The 23,724-nt window shown below is 45.7% G+C and overlaps 1 protein-coding gene across 3 annotated transcripts in view; it reads right to left on the bottom strand.

Annotated features, from left to right (window-relative positions):
* Window positions 1–23,724, bottom strand: part of RFT1 (RFT1 homolog (S. cerevisiae)) — a 48,228-nt gene that overhangs the window by 3,526 nt on the left and 20,978 nt on the right. For 2 of the 3 annotated variants that reach the window (XR_826299.1, XR_826298.1), the window contains exons 7-13: window positions 23,175–23,253; window positions 18,650–18,700; window positions 17,635–17,765; window positions 16,393–16,537; window positions 10,263–10,368; window positions 4,752–5,001; window positions 4,144–4,430 (exon numbers count right to left, since the gene is read on the bottom strand). Coding sequence is in view for 1 of the 3 variants with exons in the window: in XM_010851693.1 (XP_010849995.1) it covers window positions 4,263–4,430; window positions 4,752–5,001; window positions 10,263–10,368; window positions 16,393–16,537; window positions 17,635–17,765; window positions 18,650–18,700; window positions 23,175–23,253 (930 nt within the window). In the remaining 2 variants the exon portion in view is untranslated. Of the gene's footprint in view, window positions 1–1,293; window positions 4,431–4,751; window positions 5,002–10,262; window positions 10,369–16,392; window positions 16,538–17,634; window positions 17,766–18,649; window positions 18,701–23,174; window positions 23,254–23,724 lie in introns of those variants that run through there. The other variant, XM_010851693.1, reaches the window with a different exon arrangement.

Below are 23,724 nucleotides of genomic sequence, written 5' to 3'. Positions count from 1 at the left end.
GAGACCAGGGAGAGTGAGCCGTTAACGCTGGGATTCGCAACAGGCGCCTATGGAGAGGGCCGTGGCTCCTGTGTCACCCAGAGTTGTCTCATAACTCTCCTTCTGAAAGAAGCCCTCTGGACCCCAAGTGCCACGCTCCCTGGTGTGACCTATTGTGATTTTCAGAAGGGAGTGCAGAGAAGTGAGTGAGGAGCTGTACTGAGTCACACTTTCATCGAAGACTCTCCTTCTCCCCCCCCCCCCCGACACGGCTGCGTGGAGGCCACACACTATTAGTTCCACATAATTGAAAAGTGTGTCAGGATCTCTCAGACATGAACCCAAAACATGCTGCTCAGTTGTCACCTCCAACGTGACTAATGCAGTCGTGTCTTAATTAGTCACTGCTCACTGTGCTGACAGCATCAGAGCCCCGTTCCAAGGCCCCAGGTTGTGATGCAGATGAGATTAAAGGACCGAGGCTTGCCAGGTTCTCAGGTCCTGTTCCCACCAGGCGGCCCCTGCCAAGCACACTGGTCAGACCAGGGCAGCACTGTGACCGTCAGTCAACAGCAGGGAGGGAGGTAATGAGACAAGTAAATGGTGGACTAGAGGATTCCCTCGTAAGTTGGTTGTTTCGTCACAGGCCCTCAGGCAGCTCCTCCAAGGCCGAAGTGGCAACTCTGGCTGAATCACACCACCCTCTCCAGCCCCTGCCCAGTGAGAGCTGATGGAACTGGGCACCCACCTGCCCCCAGGGTGGCCCCTCCGCTGGTTCACTTATGACCCTGTGCTCACAGTAGCCACCCTATGAAGATAACCTGGGCCAGTTCCCTTTCTCCTCAGGGGCTCTGCATTCAGAACAGAGCTTATAGCCAAAAGGAGACTGTGGGCCCAGACTGTGGGAGAGAAGAAAGGTGGTGAAAGAGACTGCCTCATCAGTGGAAGAACGTGGAACATTGTTTTGGGTAGAAGGGAAGAGCAGTGAGTAAAATGCCAGTCCTGTCAGTCCGGGACACAGACGTCTCCATCGCAGGGCCGAGGGAACCAGCCCCTCTTTCCAAGTCGGGATCACCATCCAGTCACGTCCACCAAGGCAGGGAGAACCGTTTTGACGATGACTAAAAATGATTCACATACCTAAGGTACTTGCCCACCTTTCTTTCAAAATTTAAGAATTTTTTGTTTCGTTTTTGGAAGAAGTGATATGAAAGATCTTCACACAAATATGGAGAAAATAATTTACTCATTTTAAAATTGGAAAATTGACGTGAAACTAGCAATATGAATACACTGGTTTTTTTTTTTTTTAATAAAAAGGGCAGGAGGAAGGAGGTGCCCTGGTGAACTAGGTTGGTAAGTGGCAGCGGGTGGGGCAGAGCATACACACAGGAAACTGACATGAAACTAGCAATATATACCCAAGTTGTTGTTGTTGTTCTTGTTTTAAAAAGGCAGGAGGAAGGAGGTGCCCTGGTGAATCAGGCTGGTAAGTGGCAGGGGGTGAGGCAGAGCACACTGCCAGAGCCTGGAGTCACCACTAAAGAAGCTTTAAGTGGCACAGCAGCAGCCGCTGACGGAGGGACCTAACAGGCCAAACCCCACGTCACCAACACACATGTGGCCAGGGCAGCACAGAAAGACGAAACGCTGTCATTCTCACCATCAAAGGTTTCTGTTTCATAAATGGATGTGCTTTAGAGACTTGCTTCCATGGAGAGGTAGCCTCACTTATATTTTAAGTGGTACTTAAGGCCTGAAGTGTGATTTCCCCCCAGTTCCTTCCTGGGTAATGTGGGGCGGCTCAGCACCCTTGAAGGCCAGCCCCTCCAGACCCAGGTGCAGCTCTAGGGGGCGGGGAAGCCCCAGAGCCAGTGGCCGGTCCCAGCTGTGCTGCAGGGAGCAACTGGGTGGAGACAGAGACTATGGGCCACACGGGGCTTGCTGCCCAAGTGCTGGAGCCCAGGAGGCAGGTGTTAGTAGTGGGAAACACCCGTTTCCCAAAAGCCTGGGCTATGAGAACTCCTCTTTCTATAAATGAGGAAGCAGGCCACAGCAAAGAGCCCTGGGTGACCATCCCAGCTGGCCATCTCGCCAGAGGAGCTGGCCCTGCCTGGCGGCCAGCCTGGTGCTGACAGCACCACCTGGCTGGCTGTTTGGGGACGAGATGAGATGCGCCCTCGCTGTCAGATGCAGAGCTTCTCCGGGCAGAAAAGCAGAGTGGGAGCTGTGGAACTCACACTCCTAAGGAGCTAGGGAGCCAGTGATGCTACTCAGGCAAAGGTGGCTTTCTTCCTAGAGCTGGGCACAGATGCTGTGAACATGAGCAGAACTGGCCCTGGGCCCTGACTCGGGTGAGGATGACAGGGTAAGCCCCACGCCAGAGACGCAGATGCCAAAGGTCTGGAGGGGTCCTGGAAACCTACATTTCTGACTTGCAATCCAGGAGATTCTGAGGCAGGTGGTGTGAGGCCCACACTTCAAGTCTGGGGTTAAGTGGGACGGGGTCCTAGCAGAGAGAGGGGTGGTCAACCAGAAATTGTGAGGGCTGGAGGCTCATGTCTGTGTGTTCTAGAGAGCAAAGAAGTATTTGAGAGGGAGGGCTGCCTTCTCTACGTGCCACCTACCCTACCGCGTGGAGCAATCAGTCCTTCTGAGCTGGGCTGACCCTGCCTGACAACACAGGACCAGCCCCACGCTTCTGGAGGGCCTCTGACTGCTCAGTGACACCTTGCATTTAGCTACTGTCCCTGCAATTAATATAAAGCATTCTCTCTTTGACTAGATACACAGGTGTCCAAGTAACTGGATCCTAGTCTCAGGGTATCTTTATCCTTGGCCTCTTGGCACTGGCTCTGGACCAGTGGATTTATTTTTACTTAACTAAAAACTTTTTTTTTTAAAATAAGTGGTTTATTTTGTATTGAAGTATAGCCAATTAACAATGCTGTGATAGTTTCAGGTGGCGAATGAAGAGACTAAGCCATGCCTATGATGTGTCCATTCTCCCTGGGTCACTGCATTTAAATTTGTGCACTTCAGGTAAACCACCATCTGATACCAGTTGCCCTGTTCTCTGGGTGTAAACACAGAAGGTTTGGGGACATCAGGGCTAGGTGATTATTAACTATCATCACCCAAGATATAGTTTGCGCATGGAGCTCCAAAGGCCATTACATCTAATTAATACATTAATGACATCAATTAATATATTAACAAGAAAAATGCCTTGCTGCCTGATAACAACGCCTGGTGACCTCACCTGCTGGGTACAGGGCCCAGAGGCAAGCCTTCACCTGGGCTCACTGTGGCCTGGAGGACCAGACCTGCAGGCCTGCCAGTCTTGTCCTGGAATTCAGGTGCACTGACCAGGGCCAGAAGTAAGGGGTCAGTGGGAAAGGGGCGTGATTCAGTGATACCTGCCATATAGAATTTACCTTATTTTATTCGAATGGAAGAAAGACACCTCTACTCAACTCTAGCTGTCATCTGTACAACCTCCTCATGAGAACTTACAGCCAACTGCAAAGTGGGCTTCCCTTCTGGGAACAAGATAGCTCACGAAGGATCACAGTGTCCTTTCTCCAGTGACCAGACCAGAGATGAGCTGGCTTGCCCCTGCTGTGACGGGAAGGCATGAGGTAGCCTTTGCAGGGACAGCCGTGAAGGGGACAGATGCTGACTCCGCCTGGCTAACTGCGGGAAATGTGATCTGAAAGCCTCTGTGTCTTCATTTCTTGGACTTCCCATTAACATTTCTCCTTCTCTAAAAATCCAGGTCACAGTGGGGAAAGCCACAACTCTGGGAGCAACTTTGTTGTATAACATCACAAAACACCACATCTCCTTCATGCTTTTATAGCACATGGTAAATACTCCTGTGGAGGGTCAAGTGGCTCTATCTGTCCTTCTGAGCTAGATGATTATTAACAGCTGACACCCAAGATAGAACATGTGGGGCACAGAGTTCCTAAGGTCAATCACACCCAAGAGGAATTAATACATTACTCAAAAAGAAAAATGCCAATTACAACAAAATGGTGAAAAAAATAATTGTATCGATTTTAAAAGAATTTTTTGGTCTTCCCTTAAAAAGGGAACCCCTTGCTATCTGAAACCGCAAATGGATGGTAAGTGGTCTGGTGGATCGCTCTGACGACTCACCTGCCTGGGTTGGTCTCACTGCACTGCAGACCCCTGGCCTGGCTCTCCTCCACGGAACACATGTTCCGCTCACAAGACCGCCCCACAGCTGGTCCAGGCGCCACAGGGCTTCCGCAAGGTCATGTCATTTTGTCAGCGAGTCTGGGCACGCCTAACTGAGTCCTAAGAAAGTGAATCAGCTTGGTTTCTGTGAGGAATGCTGTCCCGAGGGTCACTCCCAGACAGAGGGCCCCCACAGCAATGTGTGCCAGCCGGGCTAGCCAGCCCCGTTCACAGCAGAGGAACACCTGTGGAAAGAAACCATCGTCAGTCCCTGGCCCTCCAGCCATACCGCCTTCCTTTGGGGCAAGCCAGGGAGAGTGGGACTCTACTGCTCCAGCTTCGAATCAGGAAAAGCTGTGACAGCCATGGACTAGGGTCTACTCTGTGCCCACAGGTACCACTGCTCAGTCATTTCACAAGATGCTGGCCTGAAGCTTAGGGGAAGGGGCACGAGGAAGCAAGTACTTGTCCAGCTGGTTCAGGCAGAACAGGAAGGGGATGTCTGGAACAAGGGAGACTGGACAGACTGCAAAAGCATGTGGTGTGAAGGCTATGGGGAGTCTCACCTCTGAAACAGCAGTAATGCCACCACTGAGGGCAAATGTCCCAAGGAGGACTGGTGACAGGAACAGGCCATCCAGAGGCCTGTGGGGGCTCTTCCGGTAGTAGCGGTAGATGAAGTAAAGGCTCTGCATGATCCGAATGCCCATGTTGAAGCAGTTGGCCAAGATGAAGCCCACGCTGCCACACCAACGGGTCAGGACATAGGATAACATCAGGAAGGAAGACGACAGGGCCAGCATTGTAAAATTGTACCTGGGGAGAAGAAGACAGGCAAAGCAGGGCAGTGGGTACCTCATCCCAAGGCAGGGCTGCTGCAAAGAAAGGGGCTGTGAACATGAATTCACCTCTGAGATCCCATGATCCAGGTGATTTTTACATCAAATGCTAAGTGGATAACATGGAAACGTCACTGTCCCCCTCAGCCCTGAATAGAAGAGTAAAAAAATGAACAATTCAATGTATTTATGGTGTTTAAGGATAATAACTGGTTAAGTGACACTTTGTAATCAAAACCCATAAAAATCCTGTTCAGCCTGCCTTAATGTGAGGCTCAAGAATATGACACGGGTTCATGGTTTCGTGTGGACAGGCACTGTGAGGGCTGTTGGGAATGTGCTGGTGGACAAACACAGGGCCGTTTCCCTGTGGAGCTTGGATCCATCTTACAGACAAGGAAACCAGACCCAGAGAGGCTGAGGAATCTGCCTAAGGAGTGAACCAACAGCCCAACCTGACCCCTGGCCCCTAAACTGTAGCACTGCTTCCTTTGGGAAAGGCAGAAGCCCCGTAACCTTTGCCAGCAGATCTCACTCAAAGCAAGTGACCAGCTTCCATAACAGAATGAGAAGAGGGAGCAAGGCCTGGCCCACTGTCAGGGTTTCCCAGACTCTCACACATCCCTCCTTGGCTCTCCATCCACCTTTCTAGAGCTCTGTGGGTCCTGTGACTGGAGGGCTTACACCGTTCCTTTCACTTCTCTGATTCCATGGCAGTACATCACTTAGTTATCTTCAGTTTTCAGCTCTAGACTGAATCTCAGAAAAGATAAAAATCTTCCAAAAGGCTTGTGGTACAACCATGAACCAAATTCTCCAGCATCTGGTTTCTGCTGAGCACATAGCAGGCAATCTAAGTGTATAGTTGTTGAGGAAACCAAACCCCTTAGATCCCCAAGTTGTGTCAGCTGGTTAGGAAACCTCAGAGACCACCATTCAGCTTCTGCACAGGAAGGAGGGGTGGCAAGAATGCCACTGGGTCCCCCAAATGCCTGGGTCCTTGTCCTTTGGCTGACCAAGCCCAAGGTGCTATGGGAGACGTAATTATCGGAGTGTGTGTCATCAAGAACAAACACACACATACACACACACACCTATACTCTAACAGGGGACAGAGCTTTCATCTAGAATTCCAGACAAGTAATTAATTTGCTTCTTAGTCGACACAGTTTCTTTTTAATGAGTAATGGAAGTACAAGAGCCCATATCTTTACAGAGGAAGCATCTTCACTAATGCTAATCAATAATCAGAATGGCCAACTTTATAACAAGCCACAGAGGGTGGGCCAGTACTCTGACCAATTTTCCAAAAAGAAGATGATGTGTAATGTTTGGTTCTTCTTCAGACTACAGGTTCATAAACTTTCATAACCTGTTGAGTCATGTTCACCCAACTCCAAGCAGAAGGGAAACAATGAATGAAACTGGTAGCTAATTCATGTTAACTCCAGCAGGGACAAGTCACAGTGTGGCTTCTTTGGTGTAGTCACTTGGGAGGCGCTAACAATGAGGACGTCTACTGTTTCTCATTAGAATAGGGCTCTGCAACTGTTGAACTTTGCAACACAAATCTATAGTCTTAAAGGCATTATCCACTTCAGGATAAAATAAGAATTTTAAAGATAAAATTAAAATGCCACTTTGTAAATCAGTGGGAAATTAGTCAGCGACAATGACTATTTTCTAAGGTTTGGTTAACATAAACAGGAAGTTATTTTTAATCAGGTTTATCAAAAGGTAAGCAACTGAAGTGTCCCCCAGTGGGTGCTGGCTGAAAACATCAAGGTACGGCCATGACAATGTGGCCTAGGTAACTACGTAGAGGACGGCACCGGTCTCTTATGTGCCTAGGCGAGAAGACGGCACTTGTCCTTCATTCAGTCAACAGTACGGAGTCCAGCTCCACATGGGGCACTCAAGGGCCGACAAGTCAGACAAAGGAGCTCTCAATCCTTGGCCTCTGCATCACTGTCCCCTCTGCCTGGAAGGTTCTAGCCCATCTATACATGGCAGACTCTTCCTGGTCATCGAGGCCTCAGCGTAATGCAACCTTCTCAGAAAGACCTCCCGATCTAAAAGGGCTCCCACTCTCACCCCATAACCCTGTTTTAGTTCTCCATGCTGCTGCTACTGCTAAGTCGCTTCAGTTGTGTCTGACTCTGTGCGACCCCATAGATGGCAGCCCATAGGCTCCACTGTCCCTGGGATTCTCCAGGCAAGAACACTGGAATGGGTTGCCATTTCCTTCTCCGATGCATGAAAGTGAAAAGTGAAAGTGAAGTCGCTCAGTCGTGTCCGACTCTTAGCGACCCCACGGACTGCAGCCTACCAGCCTCCTCCGCCCATGGGATTTTCCAGGCAAGAGTACTGGAGTGGGTGCCACTGCCTTCTCCGTTAGTTGTCCATAGAGCACAATGTTCTTATCTATTTACTTGTTTGCTGTCTGCTTCCCTTATTGTCAGCTACAGGAGAGCAGGGATCACGTCTGTTTTGTTCATGGCTGTACTCCTGGAGCTTAAAGCAATGTCTCTTAGAGAACAGATGCTCAAAAAAATTTGTCAAATGAACAAAAGAAAACGAGACAGGCTTAACAAAACACAACCAAGATTCTTCAATGGGGCATAATGTGAAGCCATCAATCTTCTATATAGATTATGAAGTTATTAACAACAAAGGAACTTGCAGCTCAAAGGACATTCTAATATTTCACATCCAACCAAATGCCTTATTTTTATTAAAAAACAAATACTGATTAACCTGTAGTTCAGTAAGTAAAATAGATGAAAACTACTCAATTATACTACAAAAAAATCTTACTACAGTTTTATGTCTGGCTAAATTCATAGAAAGGAAAAAAAGCCTGGGGTCAGTGATGAGCTCTAGTGCTCCACGTGTTCAGAACAAGACTGGGGGTTGGGGCCAGGGGCCTAGACAAAAAGGGGGCTTCCACATTTAATACAAACTTGGAGATCATGCTTAAAACCACATTTTACTCCTAGGGGAAGTGAGTTACTTCAAATGAGAATATGGCTCTGTCTTTTCTCTATGTTGACGACTAATACCATGAAAATCATTTTCCAGATTTTAATATGCTGTCCAGGTCCCATTACAACTAACTTAAAAACCTGCTTCCTCTGGTTCAATGCAATGTAAGAGAAACCAAAGCAATCAGTCACTGTCTGTACTCCCTCATGATTTGTTGGAAGATAATATATTTTTAATGTTTTAAGCAGGCTTAGTCTTGTTTCTCCCTTTCAACATTAATGCTGCAATTATTTTAACAAAATTCCCTTCAAAGAGACAGATTCCTAGTCCAGAGTTCTTTCCAACACACTTCAGTACCTTATTTAGTATGTTTTAAATTATATTTTAAAATTATTTCATGTTAGAAGCACCTTTCAAGTAAAAGCATAATATTTTCAAAATTAAACTTAGAGATCTTTTTATCCACTTTAAAAAAAAAAAAAAAAGGACAGACTCAAAGCAGTGTATAGCTATAAATTTAACTGTCTGAAGTAAAAACCATGTCTAGACCACATTTGAGAACTATGGGTTGTGACCTAAAAGTGGGCTAGGAAATCAATTTAGAGCATCATGACATGTCAGTTTAAAAAACTGAAACAGAATTAAAAGCCATCATCAGTGTGTTCTGTACCTGGGGTACTTGTTGCTTTGTGGAAGCCTCGTTTCAGTCACACCTAAATATGCACTGGGTCACAGTGTTCAACGCAGTTTTTACTCTGAAAGCTGGTCTGGGCCAGCAGTTCCTCAAGCCCTAGCTATCATCAGCGATCTCCTGGAGCTGACTCCTTGGCCCAAGCCCCTAAATTTCAGTTCAGCTGGTGTAGGAGAGGGCTAGAACTTCTGAGGGGAGTTTAATCAGTCTGGGCTGGGACCACTGCTCTACACTCCAGCTCTCAACTATGGTGTGGCCCACAGGTCACCAAACCTCTGAGACAGGCCACAGTGGGAAGCAAAGGCTGCTGTGAATGAGAGGAAGGGCTCCCCCCATCTCTGAGGTATCCTTGCCCACCTCCCCATACCCCACCAGGCCTCTGAGGGGTTTCAACAGCACTCAAGGCACTACAGAGGCAGCCTGAAACCCCCATGGGACCCAGACCTCAAGGGGCAAAGGGATAACGAGAGCCACTGGCCCCATTTCCTACTCCCACCCCCTCTCCTCTCTCTCCTTTGCCGCTAACAGTATTATCCTTCTTCTCAACTACATCCTACAGTGATGTCTTCAGATAGTACCTTTCTACTTTTGGCGTTTGGGACACAAGAGATGAATGATCCTGGGTGTGGATCAGAGGCTCATACCAGAAGCTGACATCAGAATCATTGAGGAGCTTTAAAGAAAACATTTACATGCTCAGGGGCTACTGATTCTGTAGGTATGGTAGGAGAGAGAGTGGTGGGAGTCGAGTGGACAGGAATCTACATTTCTAACAAGCTCCACTGGGCAATTCTGACTCATAACCAGTATTAAGAACTACTGCTTGAAGCTCAGGGCAGAGGTCCCAACCTCAGGGTCAATGGACGGGAGAAAATGTGGCAAAACTTCTATGTGCACTTGAGTCTTTCTCTGAGGAGACATGTCACAGAGCCCTGAGATTGTCCATAAATCTGCTTTTTTAAAAAAATTTTTATTTCTTTATTGTTGGCCGTGTTGGGTCTTTGTTGCTATGCTCGTCCTACTCTCTGGTTGCGGTGCTGAAGTTTCTCGTTGTGGTGGCTTCTCTTGCTGTGGAGTATGGGCTCTAGGAGGCCCAGGCTCAGTACTTGTGGCTCATGGGCTTAGCTACTCCAAGGCATGGGGAATCTTCCCAGACCAGGGATCAAACCTGTGCCCCCTGCACTAGTAGGTGGATTCTTAACCACTGGACCATCAGGGAAATACCTGTAGACCTGCCTCTTGAGGAAGTTCCTGAGTAACCCTCTGGAGCACTAGGCAAGGAGGTGGTGGAAGAGGGGGTCTTGTCTGGTGCCTGCCTCTGCCAACCAGGACTAACACAGCCCTTCAGGGCCTAGATTTTTCCCTGGACAAAGGGAGGCGAGGAACAGTGGCTGTTCCCCAGCCCTAGTGTGGAGAAGACTCACTGAATGGTGCCTGAGGAAAGCACCGCACTGCAGGCTCTAAAAGAGTCTTCTATAAATACATGTTCAGAATGAAAAGAAAGAAGCTACTTCATTTTGGCGGAAGGCCATGATTACAGGTGTGTCTTGAAGGTTACCCACCTGTCTACCTCCGCTTTGCTCATGGCAGCAAATGTGAAACACTCAGTCACTCCATTAATGGCAAGGAGGAGGACGTAAAGACAGTAGGCTCGCAGTAGGACAGGACCTGTAAGGAAACAACCTGCTGAGATTCCAGAGCCCAAGGGGGAGGCCCCCGTGCATCCTCACATCGGCTGGGTGGCCAGAGAACACCAGAGGGGTCATGAGCCCTGCTGGTGTGGTCACTGGGCAGATGTGTGGTCCTAACTATCTGCAAGGACTCTGAGCATTCCAGCGCACTGACCAAAATAAACAGCTAAAAACAAATGGACAGTTAGGAATAGATATACAGATCTCTTGCTTAGCAACTAAAAGCTTATCTGGCCAGCAAACAAATCTCACTTTTTGAAACAGCATGAAGAAGCCTGCTAGTCTGAGCACTCAGGGACACTAGTGGCCCTGCAGGTGAAGACAAAGTCAGCTGAAGAAGCCCTGAAGAAGCCCAGGACTCAGGAGCAGCAGCACACTAAGGAAATAGAATACCCACAACTCTGCAGGGAGAATCAGAGTTCGTAAGGTTATTTTCTTCTAGGTTCTACAGCTAACTAACAAGCTTTGGGGAAATCTGCTAACAGAAGATCAGGAGCCTTAAAATGGAGTTGATCCCCTCTTTCTTGTTTTTTTTTTTTCTGCTGTGCCATGTGGCTTGTGGGATCTTAGTTCCCTGACCAGGGACTGAACTCAGGCTGTCAGCAGTGAAAGTGTGGAGTTCTAACCTATAGGACGGGAATTCCCTGAGCCCCTCTTTTAAAAGGGCCATTACTGAGAGGCAGTCAAGCAGTTTCCAACAAAATAAACATGCATGCAACCTACGATCCAAAAATTCTACTCCTGGGTATACAACCAGTGGAAATAAATGCAAATGTTCACAAAAATACATGTACAAAAACATCTGTAGCAGCTTTATTCCTAACAGCCCAAAATGACCACAGACAGGAGAAAGGATAAACAACATATGGGCCATCCATATAAAGAAATACTTTTCAGCAATCAAGAAGAAAAAAAAACTATTGATCCATGTGAAAACATGCATCAATCTCAAAAACTTCATACTGTGGGAAAGAAGCCAAACGTGAAAGTGCTTACACTGTATAATTTCATTTATACGAAATTCTTTTTAAAAGTAATACTAACCTACGGTGATAAGAAATCAGAGCAGTTCTTGCCGCTGAGGTACAGTGGGGCAGCTGGGTGGAAAGGGCCCTATGAGAACCTTCTGGGGTAACGGAAATGTTCTGTATCTTAATCTGGATATTGGTTACAAGGTGTAGACATTTGTCGAAACTCTTAAGAGTACAGTATTTTACTTTATGTAAATTAGACCTCAATAAAGAAAAAAAAGAAACCACTAAAAGAAAAGGGCAGGCCAGGGGGAGTTCCAGAGTCTCAGAATCTGAAACTTAGTCATGGCTATGAAAGCTGCTTAATATGAAAGGTCCCCGTGCCAAGGGGACACTAAACAGTTTCATGGCCATCAAAAATAACAAAAAGAAGTGATATGGTGGTGAGCTGTTGAGGAGGGGAGGCATTCTGTGGTCCTATGATTAGGTCTCAGTCTTCAGTGAGCTTTTGCCTCTGGACTGTGAACTTCACAAACATTTCCAAGTTTTTTTCTCCCCTCTCAGATGAGATAGGATTGCTAGATTAGACTGGAGTTGGGAATCAGCACACCTTACAGACACTGCATGCTTGGTTCCAGACCACTGCAATAGAGCAAATATTTTAATAAAGAAGGTCACATGAATTTTTTTGGCTTCTCAGTACATATAAAAGTTATGACAACATACTGTATTGTATTAGTTGTACAACAGCATTATGCCTTAAAAAAATGTAGTTACCTTAATTTAAAATAACTTATTGCTAAAAAATGCTACCCATTATCCGAGCCTTCAGCAAGCTGTAATCTTACTGGTGAAGGGGCTTGCCTGATGTTGGTGGTCTAATGGAGTTGATTTCATGGGACTGACTGGGTTCGTTTGATTTGATTTGGTTTGATCTGACTGGATAAAAAGAACTGCTTAGTAACAAGAGAATAGACTCTTGCATGATTTCAATACCTTTATCTCTGAAAGTTTTCCACTATGTTTGTCCCTGGATGTTTCAGGGTCTCCCAGTTTATAGTCTATGGGAACTTGAATAGAATTTGCATCCTACTATTGTGTGAAAAAGATAAAATGTTAAAAAAAAAAAAAAAGAACTGTTTTAAATAGGCCTAGGAATGGGATAGTGAGCTATGGGTGAGGAGAAGCATTCTATGGTCCTATGATTAGGTCTCAATCTTTAGTGAGCACGCCTCTGGATTGTGAACTTCCCAAGTATTTCTGAGTTTTTTTCTCCCCATTCAGGTCACGATGGCTAAATTAGACTGGAGTTGGGAACCAGCACACCTCAGAGATACTGTGGGTCAAACAACCAAAAAACAAAACAAAGACAAAAGGAGTACTAACAGAGTAGCGCTGATGGCCCTCTCTTGGGTTCCACATTTTCATCATGTCAGGTTGCATCTCATTCCCCCAAACTGCTGCAGAAGTAGCTTGGCCCCTGCCACAGCCGTGGGATGACTCCAGCAGAGGAGGCAGGGACTAGGGTCTGCCTGTGCTAGCTCGAGGCTATGCTCAGTGTGCTTCCTTCTTCTCTCCGTCCTCCTCTCTCTAGCAGAGAGGAGCGGGGCTCCTCTCACAACCTGCACCTCTCACTTGGTAACTGAAAGTTGATGCCACGTGGACAGCGCGCTGCTTTGCAAGGTGGAGAACACAAACACCGGCATGAAACGGTGATTCGAATAGAAGGGTTTTGAGTCAACTTTAGGGAAAGAGGTTGGAATTGGGGAACTTGCAGATGGAACCTTAAACTCTGGGTTGAGCTGAGTGATAGTATGGGTTGAATTAAATTGCCCCCAAAAGTAATGTGATGGGAAAGAATCTGCCTGCAATGCAGGAGACCTGGGTTCGATCCCTGGGTTGGGAAGATTCCCCCTGGAGAAAGGCATGGCAATCCACTTCAGCATTCTTGCCTGGAGAATCCCCATGGACAGAGGGGCTGGTGGCCTACAGTCCACGGAGTCGCAAAGAGTCAGACGCAACTGAGTGACTAACACTTTCACAAAAGTAGTGTGAAGTCCTAATCACCAGTAACTTAGAGAGTATGGTCTATTTGGAAATAGCATCTTTATAATAAGTTAAAATGAGGTCATCAGAATGGGCCCTAATCCATTATGATTGGTATCCTTATGAAAAGCAGAAGTTTGGGCACAGAGATAGTCACAGAGGGAAGATGATGTGAATACACACAGGGAGAGGACAGCCACGTGATGGGGGTAATGTATTTCCCAGCCAAAGACTGCCAGCCAACACCAGAAGCTGAGAGAGGTGAGGAATGAGGCCTCCTCTAGAGCTGCCACAGAGAGCAGAGCTCTGCTGGCTCCTGGATTTCAGACTTCTGCAGAACTGTGAGACCATCAATTTCTGTTCTTACAAGCCACTTAGTTCATGACACACTGTGATCCCAGCCCTATGAAACTAATATTAGGGGCCTGAGAAGAAAAAAAGATTTTTAAAAAGTGAAAAAGGAGACACTGCTTTGGGAAAGCAAGTGTTCTCCTTACTGGCTGCAAATAATAAGCTCTTCCTTCTCCAAAAAAGAAAAAGTAAAAGAAAGGGCAAGACAGAAGCACCTAAGAGATGAATGTGAGAAATCTCAGGGAGATTCATTGAATGTTTGTATTTTCCTTTAGGATGGAAAAGCTAGATATGAGGAAAACGTCTGATCAAAGTCTCAGACCACTTCCACAGCCCCTAATTACACACAAGGCTGAGCCCAAGTACTGCAAAGCAAACCCTCAGTGCTCCACGAAAGTCTGCCTGCGCTGCAGCCAAGTCCCCCTTTAGGAAAGCAGCACTGCTGCTGCTGCTGCTGCCAAGTCGCTGCAGTCGTGTCAGACCCTGTGCGACCCCACAGACGGCAGCCCACCAGGCTCCCCCGTCCCTGGGATTCCTCAGGCAAGAACACTGGAGTGGGCTGCCATTTCCTTCTCCAATGCATGAAAGTGAAAAGTGAAAGTGAAGTCGCTCAGTCGTGTCCGACTCTTAGCGACCTCATGGACTGTAGCTTACCAGGCTCCTCCGTCCATGGGATTTTCCAGGCAAGAGTCCTGGAGTGGGGTGCCATTGCCTTCTCCAGGAAAGCAGCACAGAGGTCTCTAAAGGAGCCACTGCAGGTCTGGTCACAGGTGAGTCCACTTCACGGGCAAGGACAAAGGCAACATGCAACTGGGGCAACTGAGGACAGCAGCGCTGCAAGTTCCACTTTCAAAACTAAGTGGCGGGGCTGCGCCATGGAAAGTTCCTCATTCTTTTCTGATTCAGTAAGACTTTCTGGAGAAAGTCAATGTTCTGTGAGTATTTAAGGGAATAAAAAAAAGGCTGTGGCGAGGAGTACTGGGGCTCAGAGCAGCAGTGTTAATGTCTTTGGCACAGGAAAGGCATTTGGATTTGCAGCACTAGTCCGCAGAGTCAAGAAGAGGGCAACAAGAAGAGGCGTGGTGTGGAGACAGGGAAGGAAAGCCAGCAGGCACCCTGGGGAGACACACTCACCCTCCCAGAAGGCACACACAGCTGGAAATCTGGTCAAAATGAGAGGGAGCAGTGATGAGGAGACAGATGCTGGAAGACCTTGCTGGGGCAGGGATGTTGATGGAGGCCTGGGTCAGGCAAGAGACAAGGGTCCTAAAGATGCTGCAGTGACTAGAGCAAACCATACATCCTTTTCAGAGACTAAGGAACCAGACCATTCTCAAGATTCTTCTCTCTCTGAAGATGAGACCAAGAGAATATCTTATTGAGTCTAAAATGATTAATGACTTTGACATAAAACATCAGAGACATAATTCATTACCTTCATTTATCAAGTAACACTGACCCTTTTAGCTGACAAATCTATCATCGGTGCTCAAGACTGGCACCAGCATCTCACTTGAGTAAAAGGCCCACACAATGACAATAGTTTGTTGATATATCTTTAGTGATTAATGACTTAGGCAAGTGAATACTACGTTGATGGGACAGCCCTTCCCCTGTGGCACTGTCCTGTGGCTGCATTACAAAGGCTGCTCCTTGGTGATTACCTTTCTAGAGGGGCAGAGCTGCTGTGAAATAGCCTGTCCTGCTCTCTGTGCACTGACTTGCTAATGGCTTCCTATAGTTGCCTGACCCAGGGCACTACAAACCACATCACTGGTTTCACAGCAGCTGTTTGTCCAAACCTAATGACCTTTGTTCTTGTGTAGAAACTCAGCCCTTCTTTTCCTAATACTAAATGTTTGGGCCCATTATAGTGGAGACAAAAACATGCCAGTGATCTTGCAGAATGGCATCTGAAAGGGCCATTTACATTTGAGACAGGGCATTAGAAAAAAGTCTTCAAGGATCTTGTCTAGTGATGTGAGGAATTAAAAACATCTTTGCTCAGCCCAAGAGGAAACACTCTAAGTGGATTGCTAGTCTGTGACCCAGTGCATCTTGAAACTGGTCAAGTCCCCAGGGCCCAGCGACACTGTGAGACACTCAGTGGCCTGGGCACCAGGTGTTTCCAAGTTAGACACACTCAATACTTTTCTCTTTCAAAACCCAAGAGTCACTGGATTAAATATACCATTTTATTTGCTGAGATCAATTTCATTCTCTGCAAATGGCTCTGGGTTATCCTTCAGAGGCTTTTATGCATCAGGCCGTGAGATTTATGTGGCACTTACTGTCTTCAGATGTGTTTAGTACCAAGTGGAGACTCATTAGAGCCTGCTCTCTGCCTTCCTCACTTACCCTACAGGGAGCACAGGGAAGCACTTGGCAAAACACATTTGAGGCCTGAAAGGAAAGCTAAGGATCCCTAACAACTTCTCCAAGTAAGGTTGTGGGGACTGATCAACCTGGTGCCAAAGCCCCAACTGCACCCTGAGCTGGTGTGACCTCAGGTGCCCCAGCCATCGGCAATCTTCCCTATACAGACACACATGTCAACCGTATCTAAATTTCATAAGACTCCTCTCCTTCAGTTGGGAAATTAGAACAGATCTGGAAAAAAACTCTGTGCATACCTGATCCTGAGCTAAGCATGGCCCCGCCATAGATGTCCAAAACCAGCTGAGAGTAGGCAAAGCCGAAAACAGTGATGGTCAGGCCGGTCAGCAGGGCCAGCTTTAGCAGGGACTCCAAAACCACGGCGGCCACAGCAACATCCTCCTGGGGCCGGGGGAGAAGGAAGGAAGTGGGATGAATCATGAGCTGGAGAGAAACCTCCCATCTGGCTTTCTCCCTTCGCTATTTCATGGATCACTCTTTCAACTGCTGAGAACCACTGCTGCTTTTCTACAGCCTGGGTTTGTTTCTACTCAATTAACAAATAGAGGAAAAAAGACAAAGTGTGCCTCCTTAAGAAAGCAGGGGAGGGTTAGTTTTTAACTCATTTAAGATAAATTGTCTCAAATGTTGCCTAGGAAACACTCACTTTCCCCTCTGACATTTATTCTCAAAGCGACAAGTTTTTACAGCACTAGCTAGCTTTGTCAGTGTGCTTCTCCTGACAAACAAGTCCAATTTCTGATGTTTCTGTAATTGACACTGAGAAAACATTCCTAAATCAGACTAAGAACCAGATTGGTTCATTTGGAAAAGATATTATGCATGAACTGTTGTCTGCAAAATATATTCTAAGACACATAAGAGGCTAACTAGTTTGCTTTTAATTCTAAGTCAGACATTTTCAATGATTCTAGGAAAAGGGAAGTTTCTACACACAAATACTCCTGGATTAAAATCTCTTCTGTTTTTACTGGCCAGACTACGTAGATTCTAAGGGTCAGAATGGAGCTCTGGGCACGTCACAGTCCTTAAGAAGCTAAACAACTGTTGTGATGAGCGAGACCAGATGCCCCGTGTTTTCCTCTCCATGCCCTCAATTAGTCTTGCCCCAGTCTCTGCATCCTTCAGCTCATCTTTGGTTCTTGAGAGTCTGAGGAGTGGGGAGGCAGCCTCATTCTTAAACCTTAGACCATAGGAAGGGGTCTGTGCTGCACTGGGGACAGCTATAGAGTTCTGAGAGGGCTGGGACAAAGAAAAGGTCACAGAGGACACAGGGTGAAAAGAAAGGGCTGACCAGGAGGAAAAGGAGAAGCTGGAAAGAAGAAGTGAGCTCAGGATCTTGCCATCATTCAGAATGTGAGAGGAGAATGAAAACTAGAAGAAAATTTCAGATCAAACAGAGGGAAACAGACAGCTCCTCATTTCTGTCTTGTTGATCCTGTACACTTGGAAGATGGGGACATGAAAACCAAGACTACCTGCTTCTGAAGTGTGGCGTCCTTTTCTCTTTCTAGCACCTTAGCAAAGAATATATAAAAACTCTCCTCTATTGGCTGGAAAAGTAATCTGGCCACAAGGGAGCCAAGATTATTCACTATATCATACACACCTACAAAACAAAAGAAAAAAAAGAAATAACAGTCTTACTGGTTTTTCTACTTGAATTTTTATAGCACTATTAACATTTTTTCTCATATAATTTTTTAGATTAAACTTTTTGAGATAATTATAGATCCACATGGAGTTGTAAGAAATAAAACGGAGAACCATGTACCCTTTACCCAGTTCTCCCCAAATAGTAAATTCTTGAAAAGTTACAGCAAAAGATCACTGATATAAATTCAGTCAGGACACAGAACATTTGTATCACTAGTACTTTTTTATAACAGTCATAATGCCAAGTTGATTGTTTTCTGTTTTTATTTCTACTACTTAGGGATAGTATTCAAAAATAAATGTGAAAAAATATTAAGACCTATTTAGCCACACACATGGGCCAAATCTTCATGACTGTGATGACCTCCCTGTAACTCTGGCACCCTCTGACCCCCAAAATGAGCCCCAGAGCTCTGCAGAAAGCTGGGTAAGGACAGGGAATCCCAACAGAGAACTTGCTGCCCAAGATACACAGGAAGGAATAGTCAGATATACATTTATAAAGACCTACAATTTTTAATCTTCAGGATTCACTTTTTATAATCTTCAGATTTATTTTTTCATGAAATGTATCAAACTACAGGGGCTTCCCTGGTGGTCCAGTGGTTAAGAATCTGCCTTGTAATACAAGAGCCTGTGCTCTGCAACAAGAGAAGCCACCGAACTGAGAAGCCCGCACGCCACAACCAGTTCCTGCACGCAGCAACAGATCCAGTGCAGCCAAAAATAAATAAGTAGATAGATATTTTAAAAAGAATCAAACTACAGAGGCAAACATTAGAAAGCGTCGTGAAGATAGCTCATCTTTAATTAAAACACTACAGAATTTCATCTTACCCTGATCCCCAAAATTTAACACGTTCAAGAATGTCATCACATATCGCTCGCCTGTAAATGGAAAAGAAAATAATTAGCATTTCAAATACACAGTATTTTCTTGCTTCCTTTTCTCTTATTGTCTATTGTCTCTTCCAGTTGGTAAATACTGTCAAAGCAGAAAAATTAGAAACTTGGTTAATGACATGGTCCTTGTCCTAATGTTGATTTAAAATAATCTCAAAATAATAACAATTTGGAAAGTGCTGGTGGCTTTATTGATAGTAAAGTTACAAACCAATTAAAAACAACAAAAATCAATAAAACCTGATACGTTTTCTTAAAAGTGTGAAGAGTTACAGAAATGTTAATAATAAAAATGATAATCTCAGGTTTTCAGGGAGGTCAGATAATCTGAGCGTAATTCTGTGAAATGAAAGGTCCATGATAAACTGCACAGACTCATCAGAAGTTTCCTCTCTGAGTGGAGAAAACTCTGTGGAGGCCAGCAATTCTCAGCAGTCCTAGTTCACAGTTCAAATCTAAGACAGTCTAACGCCTTCAAGGTAAAGACATTAGCCCTGAGCCCTATTCCCCACTTCCATGAATATTCTTATTATCCCTGAATGGGAAACACTGACCGCTATGGAGGAGGAGCACTGAGGAGGCCACAGCCCTGAAGGGCCAACTCTCTCCTCCTAAACACTTTCTCAAAGAAGAAAGCAGCATTAAGAGATGAGAATGTGATATTCTCTCAAGTCCCTCTCCCGATCCTTTCCTCCCTACAATGTCCCATTTTAGGCAGGGTGGTGGCAGGGACCTCTGCAGATCCTTCCAGGCATGGGCCCCCCAGTATCTCTGCTCTTCTCTAATCCATCCTCATCGATAACAGTTCCAGCTTTTGCAAATACAGATCTTAAGTCATCTCTTCTTTCACTCCTTTAAATGGCTCTATTGTGTTTGCAAAAAGTCCAAATGCCTTGGTTTTGCATTTGGGACCTTTTACAGGCTGACCTTTGCCAACAAAGGTCCATCTAGTTAAGGCTATGGTTTTTCCTGTGGTCATGTATGGATGTGAGAGTTGGGCTGTGAAGAAAGCTGAGCGCCGAAGAATTGATGCTTTTGAACTGTGGTGTTGGAGAAGACTCTTGAGAGTCCCTTGGACTGCAAGGAGATCCAACCAGTCTATTCTAAAGGAAATCAGTCCTGGGTGTTCATTGGAAGGACTGATGCTAAAGCTGAAACTCCAATACTTTGGTCACCTCATGTGAAGAGTTGACTCATTGGAAAAGACTCTGATGCTGGGAGGGGCAGGAGAAGAAGGGGACGACAGAGGATGAGATGGCTGGATGGCATCACCGACTCGATGGAAATGAGTTTGAGTGAACTCTGGGAGTTGGTGATGGACAGGGAGGCCTGGCGTGCTGTGATTCATGGGGTCGCAAAGAGTTGGACACGACTGGGCGACTGAACTGAACTGAAAGCTATCTTTTCAGCCTCCCTTCACCAGCCTCACCCCAACCCCCCACCATCACACTATCATCCTCTGCTACACCCTACGTGGAGGTTTTCACCCCTCCAGCTCTTCTGAGTCAGGCTGGGCTGGTGCTCCCAGGCTCAGCTGTTGGTATCCTCACCACCTGCAATGGCTTTTCTGCAGGGACCTCCCTGGGTTCTGGCACAAAAGGCATCTCCCTCCCACATTCTGTCAGCTCCCTGAGGAACCATGTCTCGGTCATCTCCATGCCCCTGGCTGCCTAGCAGAGCTCCTGGAAATGAGAGCACTCAAGAGACGTCTGGAGAATGAGCTGTTTCCAAGTACACCCCTGTATCAGAGTTAACCACACAAATGCTTTAGTCTCTGCGGAGGGAATGAGCTCCTTGAAGCCATGTCCTGTTCCTCAGTCATCTGTATATTCTCAGCACATGACACACAGTGTTCAGGAAATGCGGGGGTAGAAGGTAACAGCACATATGTGTGTATGAGTGTGTATATATACATGTGTATACACACACACACATTTTTGCTATAACAACAAATGATTTTAAGTTTTTTAGAGCTGTAGCTTTCAGAGAAAAAGAATCTAGGTGTCCTTGTCAGGCCCCTTCCTTATTTCACAGCCATGGAGAGGGAGGCCGTAGGAAGTTCCTAAGGCCCTTTGCCAGCCAGGCCAGGATGGACCGAAGATGAAGCAGGCCCCCCTCGGGAGGCTCGAACATGTGGCTGACAACCTGCCACTGTTCACATGACTAGCCACACATGACTAGCCACAGCAGTACAGACAACCAAGTTAGGGCCATTCCTAAACTCATTCAAACTGCCCTTTAAACTTTTGAAAGAAAAAAAAAAGTGCATTTAAGTAACTACCCATCCTCAAACTCCCTCCATTGTTTTGCCTGTTCTAACAATAATGTGAACTATCACAATATACAATTTCACTATAGCTACCTTTCTTTACCAAAAAATAATTGCTGTGGACTTCCCTGGTGGTCCAGTGGCTAAGGCTCTGTCCTCCCAAGGCAGGGAGTTTGGGTTTGATCCTTGGTCAGGGAACTAGATCCTACAAGCCACAGCTAAGACCCGGTGCAGACAAATAAATATTTATAAAAACCCAAACCTTGCTGAATACGTATCAATGTTCCAGGCCTAGCAGGGTGTCAGGGAGACAGTGGTGAACAGCATGCTCCCTTGCTCTCAAGAGTTAAGGCACCTTCACTCAGCTCTCCGAAGGTTTCTGACCTTTACTTCCTCCAGAAGTCCTGTGAACAGTTTCACTTTTGTGATGGAAATGTTACGGCCTCAGGCTAGAAACAGGTGTTCTCAAAGCTCGGGGAGCCCTCAGGCACCTCCTAGTTCTATCTTTTAAACCACCAATGAGGGAAGTGAGGCTTGGGGCTTCCCTTTGGAAGTATAATGAAGAAAAGTAAAGAAGGTGGACAAAGAAAAACAACAAGGTAGGAACAGTGATGTTTGTATTAGAATGCTAGAGTTTTAGGAAACTTTTTCCTATTTTCCAAAATTCTTGTAATGGGATTATATTATTTTTATAATTAAAAGATAGTTTCTGAAGACATTAAAAAACATGTTCAGTAATAGATACATACATGTATAGACACATGAAATTTATAGAGAGAAACTACTACCTTCAGCAGCTTATAGCTGCCTCCAATCTCATTCTTTGAAATAAAGCTGGGTATAAATACATACATATATATAAAATAAGATGTACTTTCAGCTTCTGGTTTGTCCTCTGCATTAGAGTTCTGTCACTGTTAAACTGGACAGTCCTAAGAAGTTGGAAGGTTGACCAAACTATCCCAGCAGTGAATCTTATTGTTAAAGAAAATATATTTGACTTAACCCGAAATATTATCATGGCGACATGAAAAGAAATACTAGAAGCATTTCATGTTATTTTTTAATACTAATTCTTTGAAATCCAATATGTATTGAGTGCACTTACAGCTCATCTCAATTCCAAATGAGAAAAACTGGGTTCTTAAAAAGGTCACAAGGGGCTTTCCTGGTGGCTCAATGGTAAAGAATCTGTCTGCCAATGTGGGAGACACGGGTTCGATCCCTGATCCGTGAAGATCCCACATACTGTGGGGCAACTAAGTCCGTGTGCCACAACTACCGAGCCTGTGCTCTAGAGCCTGTGATCCGCAACAAGAGAAGCCACCACAAGAAGTCCGTGCACCGCAACTACAGAAAGGCCTGAGCAGCAGCGAAAGCCCAGCACGGCCAAAAGTAAACAAATTTTAAAAGGTATTTTTTAAAAAAAGCTCAGAGAAAGTGTATAAAATGTTCAGAAAATAAGATTATAGATAGAAGTGAAGTTGCTCAGTCATGTCCGACTCTTTGGGACCCCATGGACTGTAGCTCACCAGGCTCCTCCATCCATGGAATTTTCCAGGCAAGAAAGATTATAGATAGCTTTCTATATTTTCTAAACTTTCTGTAATTGATAGAATATTTCTATAATACAGTTATTATTACATATAATAATATATGTAATAATATTACATTATTATTCAGTGGGATTCTGGAATGAGACTCAGATTCAAAGTAAGTTGCTCCTAACTCTTGTAGGACCCTGCAGAAGTAATGTAACTTCACTGATGCTCAGTTTCCTCATCCATAATAAAAAGAACAATATCTTTCTTACAAGGCTGTGGGGAGATTTAAATTAGACAACTGAGGCATCACACTTAATAAATGCTAGTTTTCCTCTCCTTATTTAAAACCCTCCCAGCTCTGAGGCTCCTCTGACCCAGGGCCTCTAGGAAGCAGGTGGTCTGCATCTAAGCAACCAGCAGTTCTGTAGAATTCCCCTCGCTGATACTTTGTGTGTTTTTGGTTTTGCTTTTGTGTGTTTTTGTTTTTTGGCCATGCCACATGGCATGTGGGATCTTAGTTTCCTGACCAGGGATCAAACACATGCTCCCTGCATGGAAGCTTGAAGTCTTAACCACTGGACAGCCAGGAAGTTCCCCGTCACTGATATTTCAGTTTCCTGACTGCTCAGAGCAACCTTTTACTTACCTTCTGTCAAAATCTGTTTCAGGAAAGACTGTTTGAAAAAACTCCAAGTCAATTTAGCCTCTTCCCAATTTACAAAAGCCTAGAAAAAAACAAAACAAAAAAACTCTAGGTATTGCAAGTCTAAGAATACAATAAATGTTACATGGGAGGCAAACTCAGTTTGGTCTCTAAATCCCAACTTGGATAGTCCCCACTAATTTTTCATTTACTGCTGCTGCTGCTGCTGCTAAGCTGCTTCAGTCGTGTCTGACTCTGTGCGACCCCACAGACAGCAGCCCACCAGGCTCCCCCATCCCTGGGATTCTCCAGGCAAGAACACTGGAGTGGGTTGCCGTTTCCTTCTCCAATGCATGAAAGTGAAAAGTGAAAGTGAAGTCGCTCAGTCGTGTCCGACTCTAAGCGACCCCATGGACTGTAGCCCTCCAGGCTCCTCCATCCATGGGGTTTTCCAGGCAGGAGTACTGGAGTGCGGTGCCATCGCCTTCTCCATCATTTACTGCTAAGCACACAGAAAACATCCAACAAATACTGACAAAGAATTTATATTTCT

The sequence above is a fragment of the Bison bison genome, unplaced genomic scaffold (assembly GCF_000754665.1).
Source record: "Bison bison bison isolate TAMUID 2011002044 unplaced genomic scaffold, Bison_UMD1.0 scf7180017864304, whole genome shotgun sequence".
Lineage (NCBI taxonomy): Eukaryota > Metazoa > Chordata > Mammalia > Artiodactyla > Bovidae > Bison > Bison bison.
The sequence above is the reverse complement of the archived record's forward strand: the minus strand, read 5'-3'. Positions and strand labels throughout refer to the sequence as shown.